This window comes from Zingiber officinale, chromosome 7B, assembly GCF_018446385.1.
Source record: "Zingiber officinale cultivar Zhangliang chromosome 7B, Zo_v1.1, whole genome shotgun sequence".
Taxonomy (NCBI): Eukaryota; Viridiplantae; Streptophyta; class Magnoliopsida; order Zingiberales; family Zingiberaceae; genus Zingiber; species Zingiber officinale.
In genome coordinates, this window is record NC_055999.1 from 57,549,911 (window position 1) to 57,575,492 (window position 25,582).

At 34.1% G+C, this 25,582-nt stretch overlaps 1 protein-coding gene across 10 annotated transcripts in view; it reads left to right on the forward strand.

The window, feature by feature from the left end:
- The window catches only part of LOC122005767 (protein DETOXIFICATION 46, chloroplastic-like), a 124,398-nt gene that overhangs the window by 86,900 nt on the left and 11,916 nt on the right, over window positions 1–25,582 (forward strand). For 7 of the 10 annotated variants that reach the window (XM_042560955.1, XM_042560956.1, XM_042560958.1 and 4 more), the window contains 6 exons: window positions 9,452–9,589; window positions 9,659–9,727; window positions 9,836–9,946; window positions 10,827–10,955; window positions 22,561–22,638; window positions 23,720–23,791. In XM_042560955.1, the coding sequence (XP_042416889.1) occupies window positions 9,452–9,589; window positions 9,659–9,727; window positions 9,836–9,946; window positions 10,827–10,955; window positions 22,561–22,638; window positions 23,720–23,791 (597 nt within the window). Of the gene's footprint in view, window positions 1–9,451; window positions 9,590–9,658; window positions 9,728–9,835; window positions 9,947–10,826; window positions 10,956–22,560; window positions 22,639–23,719; window positions 24,103–25,582 lie in introns of all 10 variants that reach the window. The other 3 variants (XR_006118533.1, XR_006118534.1, XM_042560957.1) reach the window with 3 other exon arrangements.

Consider the following 25,582-nt stretch of genomic DNA (forward strand, 5'->3'; position numbering starts at 1 on the left):
GTATTTTATGAGTTTTACTGATGATTTCTCACGAAAGGTCTAGGTATACTTTATGCGTCACAAGTCGGAAACTTTTGCAAAGTTTAAATTATGGAAAACTAAAGTGGAGAACCAGACCGGAAGAAAGATCAAATGCCTTAAGTCAGACAATGAGACTGAGTACACAGATTCAAAGTTTCAGGAATTTTGTGAGTAGCATGGGATAATGAGGCATTTCTCGGTTCGCAGGACAGCTCAGCAGAACGGGGTAGCGGAAAGGTTGAACAGGACAATCATTGAGAAGGCAAGATGTCTCAGGCTTAATGCAGGACTTATAAAGAATTTCTGGGCGGAAGCGATTAACATGACATGTTATCTCATTAATAGATCACCAAGGGCAGCACTAGAAGGTAAAGTATCAGAGGAAGTATAGACAGACTTTGACAAATTCTCTGATAGAGCCAGATAAGCCAAGGAAGTTGTAAATCTTTTGCACTGGCTTTGGCTACTCCCCATCTATTAACTGCTTCAATCTTATTTGGGTCAACTGAAATACCTTCTACGAGAGGCTACCTTAAATTCTCTAGAACCATTATGAGAAATTGCCCATGTTCTTCATATGACAAGGAGTATATTAGGATATCATTGTAAAATACAATTACAAAATAGTTTAAATATTTCAGAAATACCAAATTCATCAAAACCATCAAGAGAGTAGTAGCATGGGTAAGCCCAAAAGGCATTTTCAATTACTCATAATGTCCCTACTGAGTTTGGAAAGCAGAATATTTAATATCCACATCTCTATCCTTCAATTGGTGATAGATATATTTCAAATCAATTTTTAAGTACACATAGGTGCACCTAATGGTCACAGCATTTAATTATCTATAGACGACCTTTTTTTTTCTTGAAGAAAAGAATTGGAGCACCCCATGGAGAAGCACTAGGGCAGATAAAACCATTATCTATCAATTCTACAAACTCTTCTTCAATCTTCAGTTCTTCCATCTCTTTCAATATTCTTTGATATAGAGCTTCAGTACTGGAGTCGTGCTAGCAAGTAGCTCAATGACAAGCTAATCGTCTTGGCTATAAGCACGGGATTTTTTCTAAAATTAATTTCTTGGAGAGTTGCACTGAGCTATGGACATCAAAACTTACCAAATACAAGGGATATTTGTTAGAATCTGAGATAATAACTGTCAAGCATGAAGTGCTAAGATAATAGATAACCTAGTCTATAATCTCAACAAACTTTAATGATGGATGATATTAGGGTCTAAAAGTATACACTTTTGCTTGATAGTCAAGAGTGACATCATTCTTTAAAAACTAATCCATGCTTAAAATAATATCAAATTTAGACATCTTTAGCACCTATATATCCGTTGCAATAACATAACCACAAAAGTCTAATGAATAATGCTAATCTCCCAATTTGACATCAACTCTCTGCCTGTAGTACATTACTAATCTTATGTATCCACATAGGAAAAATAGAGGAATTTGAACTACCAATATCTATCAGTATATCAAGAGAAATGCTATCAACTAAATTGACACGTTGAAGAACCGAGCTTTTGTTCATTGTGTCTCTTTATGAGTCGTGTCATACACATGTCCCAACTCCTAATTATGCTGCTAGCCTCTCTAGGTTGAATACAACTTTGGTCCTTGGAAGGCTAATGCAAGTTCTTTTGGGACTTATAGGTTTGAAGAGGTAGCAAATAGAAGTGACACTATTGTAGCAAAAAAAAAAAGGTGATTACGCTCACCCCAGACGTCCCTTACAGCCTGCCCCTAGGTTGTGTGAAGGGAGGTAAATCATCAGATCAGTTTATAGCCAACCGCCAAGTGGTTAGAGGTTGGAGGGATTTTTTTTTCATGAGGGCATGCGCCCGCCAAGAATTGACTCCTTGCCCCATTGTAGCAAAGCTGTCAAGTAAATAATACTACTGGGGGGGGGGGGGGGGGGGGCGGCGGTGGGTGTTATTATAATAGAGGTGATGGGTTCTATTGTAATAGAGGTGGTCGGTATTGCTGTGATGGAAGTGGTTGGTATTGCCCCAAATAATCCTGCTATGGCAACTAGGACTGCAAATGATACAATTGCAATTGCTGGAATGACTACGGAGTTGGGGGATATTAAGGTTTCAGGAATGCAAATGATACACCTATGATTACTTGAAAGACTATGGAGGTGGGTGTTTTATTGCTTAAATGACTGGACCTTTTTGGACCTTTCTATTGCCAAGAGTTAGGAGGTTGTGATATAGGTCGACCTTGCTAGAACTTGTTAGAACTCAAGGTACAATCTCTACTCAAATGCCCTTATAACTTGCAATAGAAATGTGTTTTAGTCCAATAGACACTTAAACATTGGCCTTGTGCGCTAATCCAATATACATCATAGGATCCTCACAGCCTCCTCCAATTATATTAAGGTGGGTGTGAGGATCCTATTATGTTTTATCCATGGTGGCAAAAGTTGATTCGCTCGTCCCAACGCCTCCGCTAGCCCGTCCCTAGGCCAACATGGAAGAGGTAAATTACGGATGACTACTAGCCTTGGGCAGTTGGCCAACACGGAAGAGGTAAATTACGGGTGACTACTAGCCTTGGGCAGTTGGCCAACACGGAAGAGGTAAATTACGGGTGACTATTAGCCTTGGGCAGTTGAATAGTGCTATTATGTTTTATCCATCTTTTATGGGTGTGAGTACCACCTAGCTGTACTCTCTACAATTTGGGTTTGAGTCTTGGCTTCTTAACCACTAGATCGATTACCTCAACTCTACTATCTTGACTGTGAGATTTGTCGGCTAACCTCCCTCTCTTAGGAGATCTGCTGCTTAGTCATTTCAATGAAAATTACTCGTTAAAAACTTCCGGATATGTATTAATAGAGAACCTAAACATTCAAATCGAATATAAGTTGCAAGTCCTTGGGTAAAATGAAATGTACAATTATAATCTCGAGGAACCATATATGGACAAAACTGGGCAAATCCGCATTGTATTCCATCATGCTTATAAACTTCTGACATTGAGAAATGCAAAATGTTGTAGGAAAAATATTCCCTCTCTAATGGCTCTCTTAAGATTGTGTTTTACATCCTCTATCATGTAACAACTTACCCTCTAAAATGGTAGGTGTCTTAACTCTATTAACTTGATTGTGATGTCGTTGACTAGTCTCCCTAGCTTAGGGGACCTGTTGCTTAGTCATTTCAATGAAAATTACTCAGTCAAAAACCATAAAATTAAATGTACAATTATGATCCCAAGCTGCCATATATGGACAAAACTGAACAAGTTTGCTAAAGTCTGCATTGTATTCCATAATGCTTCAATAAGCTGTTTGAGATTTATAAATTTATGATGCTGAGCAACACAGAACATTGTACGAAAATATTCCCTCTCCAATGCTTCTCCAAAGATTGTGTTTTAAATTCTTTGTCATGTATGCTCTAAAATGGTAGGTTACTAACTCCACCTTCTTGGTATTTGAACATGATATATATTCAAAGGTACACTTGTGTCGTCCAATCATTTATATGCCTCTTAAGGGTTACTACCTCCATAGGAGAATGTTAAGTAATCCTTTGCCAATTTAGAAAACAAAGAAATCCAGGTTTATCCACTAGTATGTTTCCTGTAGGGGTAGGCACCCCCAGTGGATTAGAGCCCACTGTAGGCAGCACATTTGTATGGCCAACAGGCCTTGCACTGAGATCAAACCAAGAATCCAAATTGTGTTGCCAAGATAGGACTGGTATGCACTCTAAAGCCTTAAACAATCCACTAACTGATAGATGCATACCACGTGCTTAGCCATTATAGGTATGTTTACCTTGAGGCATTACATGACATGACAAAATAAAGTTTTACAATAAATCATAACTGAATTTCTGAAACAACGATTAAAAATGACTCCTAAAACTTATTGCTTATAGATACACCTCGACTTATTTGAAAATATCTTATGTCAAGAAATTTCAAAACTAAAAAATGAAAAATAACCCACAAAAATAAGCAAAACAGACTTCTGTACCAACTAAGGCTGATGCAATAGGAGTGCCATTCCACTGACCAAGATACAAAACACTCAAGTCAATAAGACCTATATAACAAATAAGAATTAGTGCAAAACAATGTGATTGTTTCCCAGTATCAAGGAGATTACTCATTGAATTCTTATTTCTAAAGTGAGGCTAGTTTGCAGGGCAGTGATGCCCTGGATGTAACGTAACAAACAACAGGTGATAGCTTCCAAGGGCACATGGACTGACAATGATATTATGGTGTATAGGCAACAAGAAAGGAGGGAGAAAGCAAGGGAAGAGGGGAAGAAGTCCAAAGTGACAATGCAGCGACAATGCAAGGGTGCACAGGCAATCCTCGATGGTGGGGTGTCGTGCAATGGAAATAGCGGGAAAGAGAAGAAAAGAGAAATAGTGGGAAAAGGGGAGGAGGTGGATGATGACAACGATTGTGGCTCTATGTGGTGGTGGTTGTTTGAGGGATGAGCAATAGTGATTGCATGGTTGCACATAAGTTGAATGAGAGGGAGAGGGGAAAATGAAGAGAAAGAGTGAAAGAAAGAGAGAGGGGGAAAGCTATCAACAGAGGATAGGTGGCTAGCAGTGGGTATGGCTAGCTGCTCATGAGTGCAAGAAAGGCATTGTGAATGACGACAATGTGGAAAGAGGGAGAGGAGAGCAATCGGGTGATTGCATGGAGAGAGACTATATAATGCCAAACTTCAAATATTTCACTAACTCATCTTAACGCGTTTAAACCAGGCTATTTCAAATATAAATTTGATAATCAATTTTTTTTCTTTCGTTTAAAGTCCTAAATCCTATCCCTCAGCAATTCACCAATCTCTCACGCCGATTCGACTACCTCTTGCCTCCTCTGGAAGCATCTGCTCGACGATCAGTAAATTTTTCAGTAATTTATTTTATGCAAATAATTTTTTTGCCTCCTGTGATGCTTCCCGCATCACGGGACGCATCCAATGCCACTGGGATCGTGATTTTTTTTTAAAAATTAATTTATTATTTATTTAATTCAAATAACTCCTCATTTAAATGAGTAATTCAAATAGGCTTTTATAAATTCTAATTAAATTATCCCAATAAACTATATACAAATATATTTAAAATTAAAATACTTTTATAAATTTTATTAATTTATTTATATTCTAATATTATATTTAAAATTTAAAAATTCTAATAAATATTATTAATTAATCTATATTCTGATATTTTTATTTAAAATTAAAAAATTCTATTAAATCTTATTAGTTCATATAAATCATATTTATATTCATCATTTTATATTTAAAATCACATTTTAAAAAAATTCTAATAAATTTTATTAATTCATATAAATCACATTTTTGATAATGTCTTTTTATTGATTTATATTAATGTTTTTTTACTTATTTATATTTTTTTATTTATTGATTTTAGTGGTCTTAAGTCTTAATCATGTTAAATACAATAATTCCATCAACTCGAAAGGATATTGCTTTTATATATAATTTTTTTCTTAGACTTGTTAATAATTCTAAAGTTTCTAAATTTATTCTTAAATCACTTTTCAGGTTATTAAATTACAATGGCAAGCAATCCATCTTCGACGACATCCGTCACTCAACATAAATCTAAGATTCTTAGGAGAAGGTCAAATGACATCAGATGGGAGTTTGAGATATTGATTGATCGTAAGAATCTTGACAAAATTAAATGTAAGTTGTGTGAAAAAATGATATCGGGGAGTGTATAGGATCAAGGAGTACATAGGAAATATATCTGGAAATGTATTTAGTTGTCGAAAAACATCTCAAGAAGATAAAAATAAGTGCAAAGTGACTATTTTAGAAGGGAGGAATAGAAAAAAGAATAAAATAATGGAAGAACAAAGTTGTAGGGCAGAGGTGGTTATTTCTCTAGACGAAGAAAGTCTTGAAATTGAAGGGATGGATGGAATTAAAAACTCACTTCCACTTGGCCCCATGAATAGATATGCATTGGCAATTGCTCCAGAAAATACAAACTCCAGTGGGAGTAAAGTACTTCGCCAAAAAAATATAAATGAGGCTCTTTTCAAAGAGTGAATGAAACAACCCTAACACTAAATTTAACTAAATGAATTATATTTGAACTTTACCGATGAAACTCTTAAACATAACTCAAGTCTCAATTAAATACCCCACTCAAAGCATATGGAATCAACATTTAAAATTCCAGAAATTTAAAACCTCAATAAACTTAATTAAAGCCCTCCCCTCAAAATCTATTCACTTTAGTCTTATGCAGAAATTAAAGGTCTTCGGGAGTGTACTGCCATGGTTTGCATCGCTCAAGTGTCAGAGCGTCCTGCCTCAACATCTTCCTCACCTGCAACCATTCATATCTAGTGAGCCTAGTGACTCAGCACATCCAAACCAGTATAACAAGCAAATAAACATACATTCACATGCATTTATGATTTTATTTACTGCAAAAACATTTAACTTTAATTCAATGGCACCCACTTTAATCTAAACCTTTATGCCTAATGTCGACCTCACAGTGTCATCCTCTAATTGGCTGATCAATCAATTAACCAAAGTCCTAGGCTGGCAGAGTTCTTTAACCTTGTTATCGTCAAATCCCTCATGCCATCATATAGTACGTATACCATCCCCGTTTTCGACGGATTTCCTTTCTTCTTATGAGTTCACTCCCCCATTTTCGACGGATCCATTTCCTCTTGTGAGTTCACCGCCCCCATTTTTGACGGGTTCCTCACTACCTCTTGACACATCCGATTCACTTTCTAAAAAAAATATAGACATATTCATAAAATTCTAAACTTTAACCCTCTCGACTTCTTGCCTTAAGAAGGGTACTACATTTTTAGAGTTTAAGGAATCTTCAAACGAGCCACATACGGCTGAATTTATTTTTAAATATGTTGACAAGTGTGTTGAACAAGTAGAAACTCAAAATATTGTTCAAATTATAACAGACAATGTTACCAACAATATGGCTGCAGCTAAATTAATAAGAGAAAAATGACCTAGGATATTTTGGAGTTCATGTGTAACTCACACTGTTAATCTCATGCTTGGCAAACTTCCACGATATAAAAAGGTTATTGAGCAATCCAAGTCTTTTATCATTTTCATTTATGCTCACTATAATAGTTTATCATTGATGAGAAATTTCATGAAGAAGAGAGGCATAGTCCAGCCAAGAGTTACCAGGTTTGTATAAAATTTCCTCACATTATAAAGTTTGATTGAAAAAAAAAATAGTTTAAGGGCTATATTTACAAGTGATACATGGGAAAAATGTAAATGGTGAAAAACAAACAGAGGAAAATTAGCACTCACTCTACTGTAATGAGCAAGAGTTTTTAGAATGGTGTAACACTTTGTTTGAAAATATTTACTTCTTTGGTAAGAGTTCTTCGATTGGTAGATGGAGATAGAAAGTCATCCATAGGGTTTCTATATGGGAAGCTTTTTCAAGCTAAAAAAAATATCAAGGTGACCCTAAATAATGTGGAATCAAATTATCAATCTATCATAGTGATTATTGGTCAAAAATAAAGGATATACTTGATACATCATTGCATACCACTGCCTTTATGTTGAATCCCTATTTTTACTATAAAGATAGTTCTATTTCTCTTTATAAGGAGGTCACAGCAGCGATTTTTGAATGCATGAAAATTTTGCATGCCAATGAGTTCGATTTACAACAAACAATTATTAACAAGGAATTTGCAAAATACAGAGACAAGTCTGGGTTATTTGGAAAAATATTGGCAGCAAAAGCCTATGACAAAAATGATACATTTGATCCATGTGCATGGTGGAGTACATATGGTGCTCACACCCAATTTCCTAAGAGTGACATTGAGGGTACTATCATTAAATACAAGTTTATCTGGGTGTGAAAGAAATTGGAGTATATTTGAACGAGTAAGCTTTAAACTTTAAATCTTTAATTAAAGTAAAGTTTTAATTTTTAAAATTTATATTCATGTTATTAACTATAATATTTACTTTCTCTTTTTTTAGATTCATACAAAGAAAGGAAATATGTTGGATGTCAACAGGTTGAACAATCTAGTATTTGTCCAATTTAATGCTAGATTGTTGAACAAACGAAAAAAAGAAAAAGAAAGGAATGTCGATGTCCTTCTTGCAAAAAATGCTTCAAATACACAAGGTTGAATTGTGGATGGTGGGGAAGATGATGAAGTTGAACTAGATTCCTGGCTCACATGACAAATGGTGGATGAAGCAAGTGGAGCAGATGAACAAATCTACAACCTCGAAGAAGCTCTAAAGTGAGAACTTCATGAGGATGATTTTGCATCCAAAGAAGAAGAGGAGGATCACAATAATGATATTGTATTTGTGTCCGATGAAGAACAAGTTGTTGAAAATTATGAAGTAGAATAAATATGTGATATTTTATTGGTTGTATAATTTTAAACTCATTTTAAATTTGATGTTATTGTGTTGGAGTTATAGTATGCGATTTATTGTGTAATTTATGTTGATACCGAGGAATCCGTCTAGCGACGTCTAGTCCTCGCCTAGGCGGCCTAGGCACTAGGTTTTGGTCTACCGCTTGACTAGCGCCTAGCAAATTTTAAAACCTTGATTTGATTCAATCCTAAACTAGCCTAAGTTATTTCAAATCGATCCTGCTTTTGCTTTCCATGTAATACTAATCACTAATCACCATGTCTATTGATGGATTCCATCCAAACCCAATTTGACTTTAGTTTGACACCTAAAACCTTTTTTTGTTTTGTTCAACACATCTTGTCGTTTAATTTTTTTTAAAAAAAATTAAGGCGTGAAAAATATTAATGCAATAAAACTTGATATAACAAGGGTAGTAACAAGTACTAACTGAATTCAACATAATGAATTGAGAAAATAAAATATTTACCAGTTTCCCTTCTGTCAGCATTTTAATTGATACTAGATAGTATCCTTCCATTGTAGAATAATTTTAACAGTTGCAGTATGAGAACTTAGTTGAGTTACTCATAGTCAAAAAGAACAAGAACAATACTTTGCTCAAAGGATCTCATTTGATGAAATACTTTTGTTGTGGGCAATCTCCAGTTTTAAAGCAACACAAGCTAACTTCCTTCAGCTTAGAGTACCCTGACCAGCCGATTTGTTTCCCACATTACATTCTGTGATACTAGACACCAACAAGAGGATGCAGAAGTGCTAGGGAGATATAAGTAACTGGAAGATCTGAAACCAATTGAATGAAGCAAGCAATTGTTTAGTTATATAGGTTTGATTAGTAGAGTTAATTCACCCACAATTGGAAAATAATTTTTTTCCCCAAAAAACTTCTTTGAACTTTTTCCTTTTTTGAGTTGTTTGCATATGATTAATTCTGCTATTCTAATGATCTGTTGTGATAACTTCCAGGTTATTGCTGCTTTTATGATGCTGGAAACCCTTAACAAGTCTGGTTATAGTGCTTTTTTAGTATGCATTCCTTCACTTGGAGAATTGCTCCAAATACTAGCTATTGCTGCTCCAGTTTTCATAACAATGACTTCAAAGGTCTATTCATGTTTATTACACACAGCCCATGCATAAAGATTGTGAGGAATCATAATTGAGTATTTTCAGGTTGCTTTCTATTCTCTAATCACCTATTCTGCTACATCAATGGGGACAATCACACTAGCAGCTCATCAGGTCTCTAGACTCTTTGGGACAGAGAAAATTTTCAACATATTTTGCATTGTCTGTTGTATATTTGAATATTCCATAAATAAAATTGTCTAATTATACTTTGTAATCTAGGTTATGGTTAATGTCTTTTGCATGTTCACTGTTTGGGGTGAACCTCTCTCACAAACTGCACAGTCGTTCATGCCAGAGTTGATCCATGGAGTGAATCGCAGTTTACAGAAGGTTAATAATCTTGCTGTTTCCATTATTTTTTTCATGCAACATTTATGATGACCTGTAGTTAACTTTTGATACCATTTTTTAAAATTCATAAAAGATTTTCTTTATTGTTCTGCAGCATCATTGTCATCAAATTCATTAATGTGTTTTGTCACTTTTGTGTAGAGAATTCATTTTACATTCAAGCAATAAATTGAGGTTGGTTTCTGTTTTCTGAAATTCTTGCATATAGGCATTGAAAATATGTCAATCAAGTACATAATTCACCATTTTTTTCAACAAATTAAGAACTATATATTTTCCTTTCATTATACTGGATAGTTAATATAATATTTTTTTTTTCTGATTTCAACAGCTTGTTGGAAGCCTCGATTTTTTTTTATTTAAATTCTCGAGCTGATAAGATTTTGGTTTTGATCTTGAGCTTGTGAGATTTCTTCAAGCACTCTTTAACCTGATGATTGTACATGGAGCTGATAAGTTCTGACTTGATTTTGGTTGAGTACATTTTTGTTACTGATGTTCTTTTGCTAAAGAAAAAAATGTTAGACCAGCTTAAAGAGATTTTTTTCTTTGAAAACAGTTAGTGCTAAATGGAGATTGTTAAGGTTTCCTTATCTCTAAAAATGTTGCTGATGGGTTTGTAATTACATTCTTTGTTTTATCAAGCCAACTAAAATATGTTGCTTTAAAAGTTTTAGTTTTCCCTAGTATTAGTAGATTTGGAAGTTCTATTGGAAGTGTTTTCTGTATTCATTGTCCTTGATAATTCAAACATGTAATTTCATAAACTTCAATTGATGGAACTACTTTGGTCTGTTATGTTCTCCAGTGTAGTGCTTGTTTTTGTGGGTATTTGACTGAGGCTTCTTTGTCAAACTAGGCACGGATGTTACTCAAATCACTCACTATGATTGGAGTAATAATTGGATTGACGTTGGGAGCTGTTGGAACTTCTATCCCATGGCTTTTGCCTCACTGTTTTACAACTGATGAAATGGTCATTGGTGAGGTTGGTCACTTTCTGAGGAAACTGTTATAAAGTGTCTTTTTTCTTTTATTATTTTCCTTATTTAGGTGGCATGGCCGAGATTTATCATTTTCAGAAAAATATGAGACACAAGAAAGCAGCATAGGCAACACAACTTAATAGGAAACCTATTCCCCTGCTTGACTTGCTGTTGGTTTCTTGTCCACTGCAGGACACAGAGATGAAGATAGCAAAGACCACATCCAACCCTAAAATAATAAAACCTAAAACCCATTACATTTGACTTGTTAACTCACTAAATCATAAACGCATTAACCCATAACCTAATTGACTCATAAACAAACTAAGCTCTTCGTTCTTACTAGGGGTGGCATTGATTGACCACTTCTTTGTTCCGGTGGGAAGTGACACAAATCAAGGTAGGTCTCCTACTTTGTCTTCTCCTCATTGGTTCCACTGGTACCATCTGTTGGCACATTGGCGTGACATTGTTGTTGTTTCATTCCAGTCGAAAATCAAAACTTTGCCTTGGATTGAAATTTGGGAGAATTACCCATGTCAACCCCAAGTGAGCCTCCATGGTAATTGGCATGGTATAGAACTCACCATTGTTGTGCGATAATTTTGTCATCTGTACAACCAAAACATAGCTTGCAAATCTCAAATTAAAGAGCACCACAATTGTGCAATCATGGTATGAAAATGCATTAAGCAGACTTTAACTACATAAAAGACATCCATAAGATCATTGTCACATACTGAGAAACATAAGCAAAACGTACCACAAAGTCGAACTAGATTAAGCAAAGAATTTTACAACACAAGAAAGTAAAGCAAAAGAAATCATGAATGAAATTCTAAAACATCTTAAAAATCATGAAGTGAATCCTAGAAGATCTAACTCTAACCAACCATGGAACTAGTCTCCTTGGGTCCTAGAGTTGCACAAAAAGGGGGTCGAGGCAAACAAAACTAATGAAATGTATAAAGTAATGTAACAAAATAATTCCAAATGTATATTGCAAAGGATAATATTAATAAACTTCTATTCTAAATGAGAATCAAATTGTATGAGTACTGAAAATAATATAATCCAATTGATATTTTCTGAAGTATTGCATTTAACTAAGTGTAGTTTGGACTCAATCATGTGTGCTACTCCTTCCACTCTACTATATCAAGATAAAGAGTGACACCATGTGCACACTATACAATGATATTTGTGGTGCAATCAATCCCTAAGAGACTTGTCTTAAGGGGGAGACGGGGAATTTGTTGAGATAATCATATTTAAATCATGGATGTTAGTGCAATCAACCCTTTAAGATCAGAATGCTTGTGATGGTTTTGGCAAAGAGCTTAATTTAGGCTCATTACTGTACTTGATATATATGTGAAGTTGTGCAAGATTTGAACGAAACACATGGAAACTTGGTATACCCAAGGTGCTTGATGGATTGATGGCTCGAGGATTGTAGAGTTCTGAGAAAGTTAGCATTGGCATCCAAGGCACCACAGGACAAGGAGCATCAGAGTGCTGCTTAGCCGAGGAGATGAACTACGTAAGTGAAGACGTGAAGGATGGTGTACGGAGTGAGATGAGGACTCGATGGATCGGAGGGATGAGCAGTTTGACAAGAAAAGATTTCAAGGCATGGTAAAACTTCGTGGGATTTAGTAGTTGAGTGCATGAGGCGAAGATAGAACTCAACTATGGTATCAACTTAATGGGATTCAACCTTAGAATGGTCGTAGTCAAATGTGTCAATCAACTAGTGTTGAATTATACTCGACTAGTTTGAACATCAAACCCTAAAAGTTGTCTATTTGAGGTTTGTGATTTGGATCAATTGACTAATGGCTAAAACAACCAAATGTGATTTTATGAGAACAATTGACTGAATGATGCTATAGAGTTTGATTCAAATAGAGCTACAGATGAAATCTGCAACAAGAGGATTCTACTATCGGCTACAATAAATCCATCAACAAATGGTGCAACTAGTCGACTGATGAGCACTAAAACAGATAAATAGGGATCAAAGGTCGCAAATTGGATATTTGTTCAAGATCTATTCAATGCCAATATTTTGTCCAATTTTTAAGCCTCCTTGTAATCATTTTATTCTCATATTGTAGCTTCTTGTGTAATTATTGGAAGGGTTGTAAGAAGTTTCTTTGCCTTCGGTGCTGCTGAGGAGAGACATTCAGGATTGGTTCATCGAAGGATCAATAGACCATGGACTAGGAGCCTTGGGATGCTAGCGAACTACATTAAATGCCAGTGTCTCTTGGTTTGTTTTGCTAATTATTACTTTTCATTTTGTATATTTATTTTAGTGCACTAACTTACGGGACAAGTGGTACTCACCATCCTCAACTACTCCGGTTATCAATCACACATGTTGAAACATGTGCACTTGGTTTGTTTTGCTTGTTATTACTTTTCACTATGTATATGTTTTAGTGCACTAGCTTGTAGGATAAAGTGGTATTCACCCCTCTACCACTTCGGTTATTGATCACAAATATTCTAAAAGGATGAGTTTTTAATGTGGTTAGCGAATCAATTGACAAAAAGTTTAAATTAGATTTAATATGTGTCAAGTGTATATGCTCAAACTTGATAGGAACTATAGGTGCAGTAGTGGAAAAGTCAAAGTTGAGGCTTGACAAGATGAAATTAAACAAGGGTTTGGAAGTTAAATCCTAGAGATGAGCTCTTGGCAAGTGGAAGTTCAAGAGGTTCTTGTCAAATGAAGTCCCAGAGGAGAGCTCTTGGCTGGTGGAAGTCCAAGTGGTGCTTGGTCAGTGAAGTCCTAGAGGTGAGCTCTAGGCAAGTGAAAGTCCAAGTGGTTCTTGGTGAAGGAAGCCCTAGAGATGAGCTTCTAGCAAGTAGAAGTCAGTGAATTTTGGCAGATGAAATCTTGGAGGAACTCCTATTAGGTTCGACAAATGTCAAAGGTAATCTACATGTTTGAAGAGGTGCTAGATGGATGGATCAAGCATCCTAGATTAGCAGGATTCAAAGGAAGAACTCCAAGGGGATCGAGATTTGTCGGGGAGGACTCACGGGATGGAGCATCATCATCATCAAGACATGTGAGATGAGAAAAATGTCATTTGGGGCATTTTGTAGAAGATTTCTTCTTAAGCATGTACTCGATAAAGAACTTTGGATCAAAGTCAATGAAATAGCTCAACATCAAGCAGGTTAGTCGACTCGTTTGGTTTTGAGTCAACTCTGTAATCCATTGTTGGTTTGTTTCTTATAAACAAAAGGAACTTAAATTGACTAATTGGCAGAATAGTCAACTAAAGTTGTCTGAGTCAAATGTCTAATCAACTAATCAACTGTTTATGTATTTAAATGAAATAGTTGTCTAACTTTGTTTGTGGTTAAGTCAATTGATGATTGAGGGAGTTGACTATAGACATAGTCGTTAGAAGATCAAAATATATATCTAGTTGAGTTGAGTTGACTAGAGACACTAGACTTATTGATGGGATTTAAATCGACTGGATGCGGGTGTATTCGACTACATATGAAATATTCATCATAGATATGGTTCTAACTTCTAAGATTAGCATTTCAGTTGACCGCTTAAGGAGGATTGAGTCAATAGAGTCCGTAGATTCTTCATAAAGAGGGAGCAAAGACACTTTGAACAGTATGGCATCTATGACTATTATTGCATGCTCTTTCTTGTATGGCTACTGTTTTGAAGTGCCATAAGCAACCTCGACGAAGTGGAACTTCGCTCACGTTTTTTCCATCCTCACCTTCTAAGAGAATTATTCCATTAAAATTTTCCACCTCTAAATATGAGAAATGATTTCAATGTGGTTTCCTGGAGTGACTTGCTTAACAAGCTATAGGCCGTGGAATAGTGGTGGTTTTGAAACATGTTGAATACTTGTTTTAGCAGTGCATATTTGATTGCTAACAAGTTATTTGAGCCTAGTTAAACTTTAGGTTTTGCCTATTCATCCCATCCCCTCTAGATGCATAGTGATCCTAACAGAGACGACTACCAATACATATATAATATACTAAGTCTATCTCATTTATTAAGTCAAAGACCATATCCATTATATAAATGACTCATCATCTAATCCAACATCACGACTTAACATCCAAGTTGTAACCACCACACTAGGAAATCCCCTCAACCATGCTACCACCACGTCCAATCACCACCTTAACCTTCCACTTCTAATGCTCACTACTCGTCTCTCCTTTTTTGTTTAGTAACACTCTCGAAACCACCATCGATACATTGTTATTCCTCCCAACCAAACTTCTACATAAGTATCCCAAAACTCGATTCCTTGCAAGGAAAATGAATAAGTGTAGCACTATGGCTCACTTTCCCAATCCACCACCACAATTTTGAAAACAACTTAGGAACCAAAAACCACTTAATCCCTTTGAGAACCTCCTCTTATGGTTTCACCTAATTCAAAGGAGAGGGAAGAACATACCTAGGATTCATCAGTCAAACATCTAAAGCACCATTTATCAGATATGTAGATGGAAAAAGAGCTACTTCTTGCTGCTAAAGATGGTCCATAATCACTTAGAACTCGACAAGAAAATGAATAACAATGAGCACCAAATTCTACTAACACAAATAATTCAAAAATCCCTAAAGTTGTTGTAATATCCCAAACTTTGCTCACAAAACTAGGTTCAAGTAATCTACTTAACCCACTCAACCGAATCAAACTGAACTAGTTCAACATTGATTTAGCCAAATCAAACTCAAATTGGGTATAGTTCAAGCCTAAAGAAGGCTCGAATTGGATCCTTCCCCGGGACCCCACATGGCGAGAGCTTCGTGCACCGGGTTGCCCTTTTGATCCTAAATATCTAAAACTCTCAGTTCCGGACAACTCGTCATCTCCTATCTTAGCAATTGTCTCATTATATCTAATATTGCTAAACTTAAATTCCATATATTCTGTCTTTATTTTACTAAGCTTAAAACCTTTCCCTTCTAGTATTTCCTGCCAAGATTTTAGTTTACCATTTACTCCTTCATGTGTTTCATCTACCAAAACAATATCATTTGCAAACAACATGCACCACGGTACTGTCTTGAATATGTGAGTGAGTTCGTCCATAATTTGTGTAAAAAAATAGGGACTTAGAGCTGATCCTTGATATAACCCTATCTTTATTGGAAATGTTTCAGTTACTCCGCCTCATGTCTTTACTCTAGCTGTTACATCCTCGTGCATATCCTTAATTAGTTCAATATATGTTACGTTAACACCTCTCTTTTCTAGAATTCTCCATATAATTTCTCTTGGGACTCTATCATAAGTTTTTTCTAAGTCAATGAATACCATGTGTAGATCTTGTTTTTACTCTTGATATTTTTTAATTAATTGTCTAAGAAGATGTATAGCTTCTATTGTCGACCTTCCAAGTATAAACCCAAATTGATTTTCGGTCACTGTGGTCTTCTTCCTTAATTTTTTCATATTATTTTTTCTTAAAGTTTCATGGTATGATTCATTAGTTTAATACCCTTATAATTTACACAATTTTATATGTCTCCCTTGTTCTTATATAAGGGAACTAAAGTACTTATCCTCCATTGATCAGACATTTTTTTTCGTTTTCAATATCATGTTAAATAATTTTGTAAGTCATTCAATACCTTATTTCTCTAGGCACTTCCATACCTCTATCGGAATATCATCTGATCCAATGATTTTTCCATTATGCATCTAATTTAAATCTTGTTCTACTTTTGAAATTTGAATTCTATGATAAAAATTTAAATTTCTATATTGACCTACTTAAATTACCTAAGTTAAGTTGGTCACCTAAACCTCCATTAAAAATCTGATGAAAATACATATTACATTCATCTTTAATACATTTTTTTCAGATAAAATCTCATCTTTCTTTCTCTCACTTTAGCTATTCTATAATGTCTTTTCCCCCTTCTTTTGTATCCAATTTTTGATATAATCGTTCAAAAATTTCATGCTTTGCTTTATTCACTACTCTCTTAGTTTCTTTCTTGGCTATTGTATATTTTTTTAAGTTTTCCTCATTCTTACAAATATATAATTCCTTATAAGCTATTTGTTTTTCCTTCACTTTCTCTTACTTTCTCATTCCACCACCAAGATTCTTTACTTAGTGGTCCATGTCCTTTTTACTCACCGAGTACACTCTTAGCAATCTTTACAAATCTTTCTATCTTGCTTCCTAACCATAAGAAAGTCAATTTGTGATTTATCATTCCTACTTTTGAACGTGACTAAGTATTCTTCTCTTTTCTTAAAAAACGCATTAGCTAATATAAGGTCATATGCTATCGCAAAATCTAATATAGTTTCTCCTTCCTCATTTCTCATTCCAAACTCATAACTCCCATATCCTCTCATATTCCTTATTTTTCACTCTGACATGCTCATTTAGATCACCTCCTATTAAAATCATTTCATTTGGCAGAATGTTTTGTAATATTTCATCTAAGTCATCCCAAAACTTTGATTTGGTAGCTTCATCTAATCCTACTTACGGTGCATATATGCTAATTATGTTCATAGTTTCTTTCACCATTATTATCTTAAGGGCTATAAATCTATCCCCTTTTCTAATTACTCCTACAACTTCATCCTTTAACGAACTATCTACAACAATACCCACTCTATTTCTTGCTTTACTCTTTTCTGTGTATCATAACTTAAAACTTGAGTTCTTTATCAGTTTTGCCTTCTCGCCTACCCATTTGATCTTTTGTATACAGAACATACTAATTCTTCTCCTAATCATAGTATCTACTACTTCCATTGATTTACCAGTGAGAGTTCCTATGTTCTATGTTCCAAATTTTAAATATTAGTTTTCCTATCATATTTGTTCTTATCCAACCTATGGTGTGAGAACTCTTGCCTATTTAAAACTACACCCAAGTTCTCATAGAGATGTAGCAGTCCTTGTCGATACATTACAGTCGGACCCTACAACGCGAACTCTTGCATATTTAGCACTGGACCCAAGTTCTGGAGATGTAGCAGTCATTGCTGCGGCGCGTTTCTTCCGGAGAACAACCTAGCATTAGCACAATAGTTTAATGGATCTATTCATTGAATATTTGCCACAGTTTTAACGCTGGCTGACAACCTAACTCAACCCTCCTCCTTTATCCAGGCTTGGGACCGGCCATGATTGGTTCATCATGGGCGGAGAAGAACAGAGAAGAACACTCGGTTATGCAGAAGTAGGAGCAATAAGTCATAAATTGACTTTTTTATAGTTAAGAAGAAAGATCAGATAAAAGGGCAGCCCAGTGCACGAAGCTCCTGCCATGCGAGATCCCGGGGAAGGATCCATTGTACGCAACCTTATCCTGCTTTTTGCAAGAGACTGTTTCCAGGATTCGAACCCGTGACCTTTTGGTCACGTGGCAACAACTTTATCGTTGCGCCAAGGCTTCTTGGTGAAAACTTCACTATCCAACATAGATTAATATTGTTAGATATGCGCCTCAAGAGTGATATCAATAGAAGAAAAACATGCATAGTTCCTAAAATCAACTAATGGAAGTCAAAGGACGGGAAGTAACGTATATCTAAGGAGAGGATGGAAGCACAAGTATTCGGAGAAATACATGACGACTCGAATACAATGTGGGATAAGATAATATTAAATTTGAAAATGATGGCCAAGAGCATACTCGGTGAGTCTTAAGGACGTGCATCACTAAGTAAAGAATCTTAGTGATGAAATGAAAAACGAGAAAGCACATGAGAAAAGAACAAGAAAAACGAATAGTTTATAGGTTATATTACACTTGTAAGAACGAAGAAAATTTTAAACAGTATGAGTAGCCAAGAAGCAATGAGTGAAGTTAAGTATAAAACTTTCTAACGCTTGTATGGATAGCTGGATATAAAAGAAGGGGAAATGAACATCTATAGAATAGCTAAAGTAAAACAAGATATCTTACCTAAATAAAATGACATTAAAGATTAATGCAATAAGATAGTAGTGAATAATGAGGAAAAAAAAGAGTGTTAGAAGAGGTATTTTATTATATTTTTTATAAAGGTTTAGGTGATCAACTTAATTAGGTAATTTAAGTAGGTAAAGGAGTATAAAAATTTAAATTTTTATTATAGAATTCGAACCAGAGTTTAGGGTTTCGTTCTATGTCGGGCGGAACGGGCGAAACTTACCGTTCCGCCTACGCATCGAAACCTACATCAGAATACCGATGATTTCGGCATGCATCACTCGACAAAAGGAATTACGTGCGCTTGTCATCGCGCGACAGAAAGAATCGTGCATACTCGTCGTCGCACGACAGAAGGAAGGAGGAAGAAGAAGGAAGAATGAATCTTTGGGGATAATTTGCGAATTACTTACCTAGAACATCGGCCTCGACGAGTCCACCAATGAGAGATTAGTAGAGGCGGTGAAGTGTCAGCGGCGGTGAGGCGAAGGCGACGACGGCGAGGCAACGATAGCTCACATGTGAAGGGGAGGTGGCGACATAATCACGCATCGCAATGCGTGAGAACAAAAAGTAGGGTTTTTAAAAAACTTATAATTAAAATTTAAAATCGTTATTATATATATATATTTTCTAATTAATTATTATATATATTATATAAATTATTAATTAATTAAATAAATAGTTAATTAATTAATATAATTATAATATAAATATTTTTTTTGTTTTTTATTAAAATATAAAAAAATTAAAGTAAAAAATTGATAATTTATATAATATATAGTTATATAATTTAAAATAATTTTAAAATCAAAATTTAAATTATTTATATAAATTAAAAATAGATTAAAATTTTATAAAAATATTTAAAATAATTTTAAAAATTGATAAATAATTTTAAAATTTTATAAATAATTCTAAAATTTTAATTGTTAAAAAATTAAAAAATATATAAATTTTTTAAATAAATTTGATTTTAGAATGCAATATAAGCCCATATTTAATATAGATTATTTAGAATATATAAATAAATAATTAAATAAATTAAAATCTTATATATTTATTATATATAAATTAAAATTTTTCTATTAATCTATATAATTATTATAGATAATATATATTTTTATCTTAGAATAAGAGATTTAGAACGATAAATATTAAAGAAAATACTTTAAATTACCTATCTTTTATTTCAGAAGTTTTGATAAATGTATGCTATTATGTTATCAAGTTACATAATATATATATATATAAATTGTATCGACACAATATGATACCGAAACTGTATTGTTCCAATCAAGTACCGAAACTTCGGCATGGGTCGAAATTTTAAACCTTGATTTGAACTCCAAAAGTATACTTTAAATGGTATGCAAAATAGAAAATTAGTTAGCTCAGATGATATTTCGATGTATGAAGGTGCCTAGGGAAGCATAGTACTGAATGACTTCGAAGTTATTCAATCTGATATTGAAAACGAAAAGAATATCTAATTAGTGGGCGGTCAGTGGAGGGTAAAGTCCTCTTGTATACAAATAAAAGAGACTTATAGAATTATGCAAATTATAGGGTCATTAAGCTAATGAGTTAGCATAAAAACTTTGAAAAAAGTGATTAAAAAAAATAAGGAGACCACGGTGATAGAAAAAAAATTTGGATTCTTGTCTTGAAGGTTGACAATAGAAGCTATACATCTTCTCAAACAACTATTAAAAAATATCGAAAAAAGAAATAAAATTTACACATGGTATTAGTACCTAGAAAAATTCTATGAAGAAAATTACATAGAGAATTCTAGAAAAGAAAGATATTAGCGTAGTCTATATTAAAATAATTAAGGATATGTACGAGGTTATAATGATAACAGTGAAGACTCAGACAAATTAACCAAAGTGTTTCCTATAAAATTAGGGTTATATCAAAATTGTCTCTATTTTTTTACACTAATGATGAATGAACTCGCTAGACACATCTAAGATATATTACCATGGTGCATGTTGCTTGCAAATGACATTGGTTTTTAGACGAGATGCGCAAACGAGTAAATGTTAAGCTCGAATCTTATAGGAAATATTGAAAGTGAAAGGTTTTAGGCTTGGTAAAGTAAAGATAGAACATATAAAATTTAAATTCAATAATATTAAATGTGGTAAGGCAATTGTTTAGTACATGATGAGTTACTAAGAGCTTTAAGTATTTAGAATTGTTTTGCAAAAGAATGGAGGAGTTGAGAGATATCTTACATATAATAGAAGTACAATAGCTGAAATGGAGGAAAGTGTTTAGTGTTCTTTATGATTATAAAGTTTTTTAAAAATCATGGTTAAACCTGCTATATTATATGGAATTGAATGTTGGGCTATGACTCGAGTACACAAGTAGAAGATGAGAGTTGTATAGATGAATGTGCAATCATATGAGGATGAACAAAATAAGAAATGAGAACATTAAAGAGAAAGTTAAGTTCAACCTATTGAGAGAAAACTCCAAGAGATGCATTTAAGATGGTATGAATATGTACCTAGCTGACTGATAAATGCCCCAGTTAGGTTATATGAAATTATAACAAATATACATATTAAATGGGAAAAATGTAAATCAAAGAAGACTTGATTAGCAATGATAAAACAGGATAAAATTTATATAAATATAGATAATGATATAGTAGAAGATAAAGTCTAATGAAGTAGGAGTTGATCCAATTTAGTCGAATTAGGCTTGGTTGTTATTGTTTTTGAGTATTAATTACCTCAACTAACCTAATAATTGGTTTGATGGATGACATGTATGGAGCAATTCTCAACTAGTTTGAACATAGCATAACTCAAAGACTGGAGTTGACTAATTTGGAGCAGACACATGACCAAGTAGAGAGGATGTGCTGCAACAAGAAAAATGATTCTCTAGTGATTAAGTGGCACATGGCGAAGCGTCATTGGGAGGGTTCATTCCTTGGGCCTATAAAGTGAGAAGAGCTCTCACTTAGGTCATTTCCTTGTCTTTTTTCCACTTATAACTCGTAACTCCTTAGAGATTTTTTGATCCAAACTTCCACTACACCTCATCCCCTATCCAAGCCCTTCAACCAACACTTGAACACAATGCATTTTTTTTCTCAGCTACAAGCGAATTGAATTCAGTTCAGTAGACTCAAGACCACCTAGCCACATTTCGATTGAACTCCACCTAACTTAAATCTTCTAGCCTCATTTCTAATCAAAAGTCAAAGCTGCAGTCGTAGTTAGCACACTTTTGTAATCTGTTATTACTTTTCCACTACAGTACCATAATTTGTATCTTCAGCAAATGTTGTTTTCAAAATCTCCACTTAATTGCAGCAGAAACACATAAAACAATCTAAACTTGTTTGTCTAAAATGTGTATGACCTTGTTTTTTCTTTCTCTGAATATACCATAGTAGATCCATGTTAATGTTCTCAATCAATGGTTTATACTAAAAATAAATTTTGTGTCCATGTTTATAAGTATCAATAGATCAGTGACTATTGTTTTTCCAGCTATACTAGAAGACTGCATTCTCATGTATCAGACAACACATCTATACATGCTAGCTACTTCTTTATTAGATAGGGCCTCTAGTATAAACTTTGGATTTAACACTAGATTAAATATTGGATAAACAGATGCATAAGATCCTGCTTCCTTACTTCCTCGCATTAGTGGTGACACCTTCAATACATAGTCTTGAAGGAACATTGCTGGTATGTGACATTAAATCCCATTGCTATTTCCTATCCTAAAATATATTATTATACTTTGTTTTATGTTATCTTTAATTTACAGCACTCTGTATTTAATCCTTTTAAAGGAAACAAACGTATGCTTGTAACCAGGATTCTTCCTGCATGCTTGCTTAAATTGAAATATATTTGTTGTTGTTACATGGTGTCTGAAGAAATAAAGGAAATAGTAGCATTCTTCTTACCTATGCAATCTCTTTGTTTATTCATGTTGAGGATTGAAAATAGGAATAATTGGATATTCATGACTATGCAAGTATTTGTGGAAATCATCCGTCACATAGAGAATATGAGTATTTGTGACAATATATGCTTTAATATGGCTTAGATGCAAATTTATTTTCCTTCTCTCTGTGTAACTTCATTTTTTATTCTTCCTCTAGGCTCATTCCAAAAAAAATCTTTGTTTCATTTTCTAATATATGTATTATCAGCAAGAAAGCAACATCTATCCACTCTTTTTTATATGAGCCCTTATTCTACAGGTATGGATACTATTAAAAAGGAAGACATTGTGTGTGATGGGTTCTAGTAGGAATTAAGAGCTTACTCAAAATAGGTCCATGATAAATTTTCTTCTTTGGTTCATGGGTGTAAAGTGCCTACGACTATAAGATATAGTTACCTAGTGTATATTATCAACAATTATTTTCCAAGAGATTATTCATTTGCAAATATCCTTGTAAAGAACACACTCTTAAATTATTTTGATAAAGTTTTGATATTAATCATTGATTTGCATAAGTGCAGGCAACCAGATAAATATATAGATGTTGATGACATTGCAACATCATTAAGTTAATGTTGCATTTGCTTAGAATTATGATATGAATTTCCTTTTGTTGAAATTTGTTAATCACATTCTGATAGAGATTTGTGTTAAAATCATTTCTTTATATTTGAACATATTGCTGATAGCTTTCTTCCACCTGAAACCTATGCATATTTTTATAATTTGCATAAACAACTAATCATCAAAACCTTGATATTCAAGTTTACTCATGCTTATATTGATGCTTTCAGTCTTTCATGTTTGGTGCAGGCTGGTAGAGATCTCAGGTTTTTGAGTCTGTCAATGAGTGGTTGTTTTTGTTCAGCTGGACTTATCTTGTTGGTATGAGATTTTCAAATATTGATGCCTCCTTAGATTATTGTTTTCACCAACGACCCTCTGGTGTTCCAGTTCTTTCCTATATCTATATACTTCTGATCTCATATTAGAATATCTTGTCCATGCTTCAAATGGTTGCATATTTGTGCTTGTTCACCATTTTTTTTAAAGACACTTATTCTCTTTACCACTTAACTTTGCCTGTAGTCGTTCTACAAAGAGACTTATTCAGTGTTGGATTATGTTCTTCTAATGAGCATGAAGTCTACATTAAGCAATGAACTTGAACATGCTATAGTTTTGCACGACCAAATGTGGCACATTTATTGCACTCATTATACACTGTAAATGCATTAATCAAGTGCCAGATAATGTAAGGATATGAAAAATAAATCTGTCATTTTAATCAAATAGGATTTTTAAGCATTCAGAAATACAAAGCGTGAGCAGATAAGTCACCATTGATGGTTTAACCAGTTAATTGGCCAATGTTTTAGTTTACATACTGTATTAATGCCTTATTGTAGAATCTTTTGTGGTTGAAACAGACACATGACTGGGTTTGTATCTAAATCAAGTAAATATTATCTTGGAGTCTCAAAACAAGCAAATTCCAGTTGTATTTGATAATGAATCAAGGAAATGAGTTAACATAAGAGAATGGAATTGAACTGCAGTAGATCACATTTTCCTCGTAATTCATTGAATTTATCCAATGTAATAGTAGTCAGTGCTAGCATCCAGATTAGATGCTTAAGTAAGCACACAAGTTCAACATCAACGTGTAAAAATCCATCAATTTAGAACTGAAGAAATTAACTATATTAAAATGCTGGATAAATTATGTTTATTTAGGTTTTAATACTTGTATTAAATTAAAGATAGAGAAATTCACCAAACATGGTTGGTCTTCGTGGGGGTCCAAGCCTAGATTGATAGTGTAATTATATTCCTTTGGTTATATTGAGATTAAAGGGAATAACTCCTCATAGCCACTCTAGGTATCTCCCTCTACTGTTATATATGTATTATGATGAATAAAAAATAAAAAATAATTTCTTTGCTCTTTACATATTTACACACAGAGTCTTTGCCCATAACAATCCCTCTCGTAAGTTGGTGCAAATATATTCTATAGACTGTTGGTTGTTACTCGGAAAACCTATAGGTTCCACTGTACAAAAATTTTGTACAAAGGTCTGAACCTTTTCCTAGCTACCATGTGTTCTTTTAAATTAAATTTTGGATCACCTGCGGAACTTAACACGTTTGATCCAAAACTTAATCTATTTGTTCTTTTAGGTTTTGACTTGGATCTCCTGCGGAACTTAACACGTTCGACCCAAGTCTCCTTAAGTTATTAATTCCATTAAATATTAATTTCCATAATTGGTTCCCAGTACTGACGTGGCGAGGCACATGGCCTTCTTGGATATGGGAGCAACCACCACCGACTAGACAAAACCTTTTATAGAAAGATAATATTTAATTTCCTAAAATAACTTTAGGTTAACCAAAGAGAACAATCAAATCACAAGGAAAAGAAAAAACAAAAGAACACAACTTCGAAAAAACATATTCGAAATTCTAGAACGTAAGCCTCTTGTATTTGGTATTATTTCCATAAATAACTAGCATGATGCGGAAAGAAAAATTACTAGTTATACCTTGTAGAAAAAACCTCTTGATCTTCTACCGTATTCCTCTTCTAACCTCGAACGTTGTGTGGGCAACGATCTTCCGAGATGAGAAACCACCAACCACCTTCTTCTCCTCCAAGCAAGGTTCGGCCAC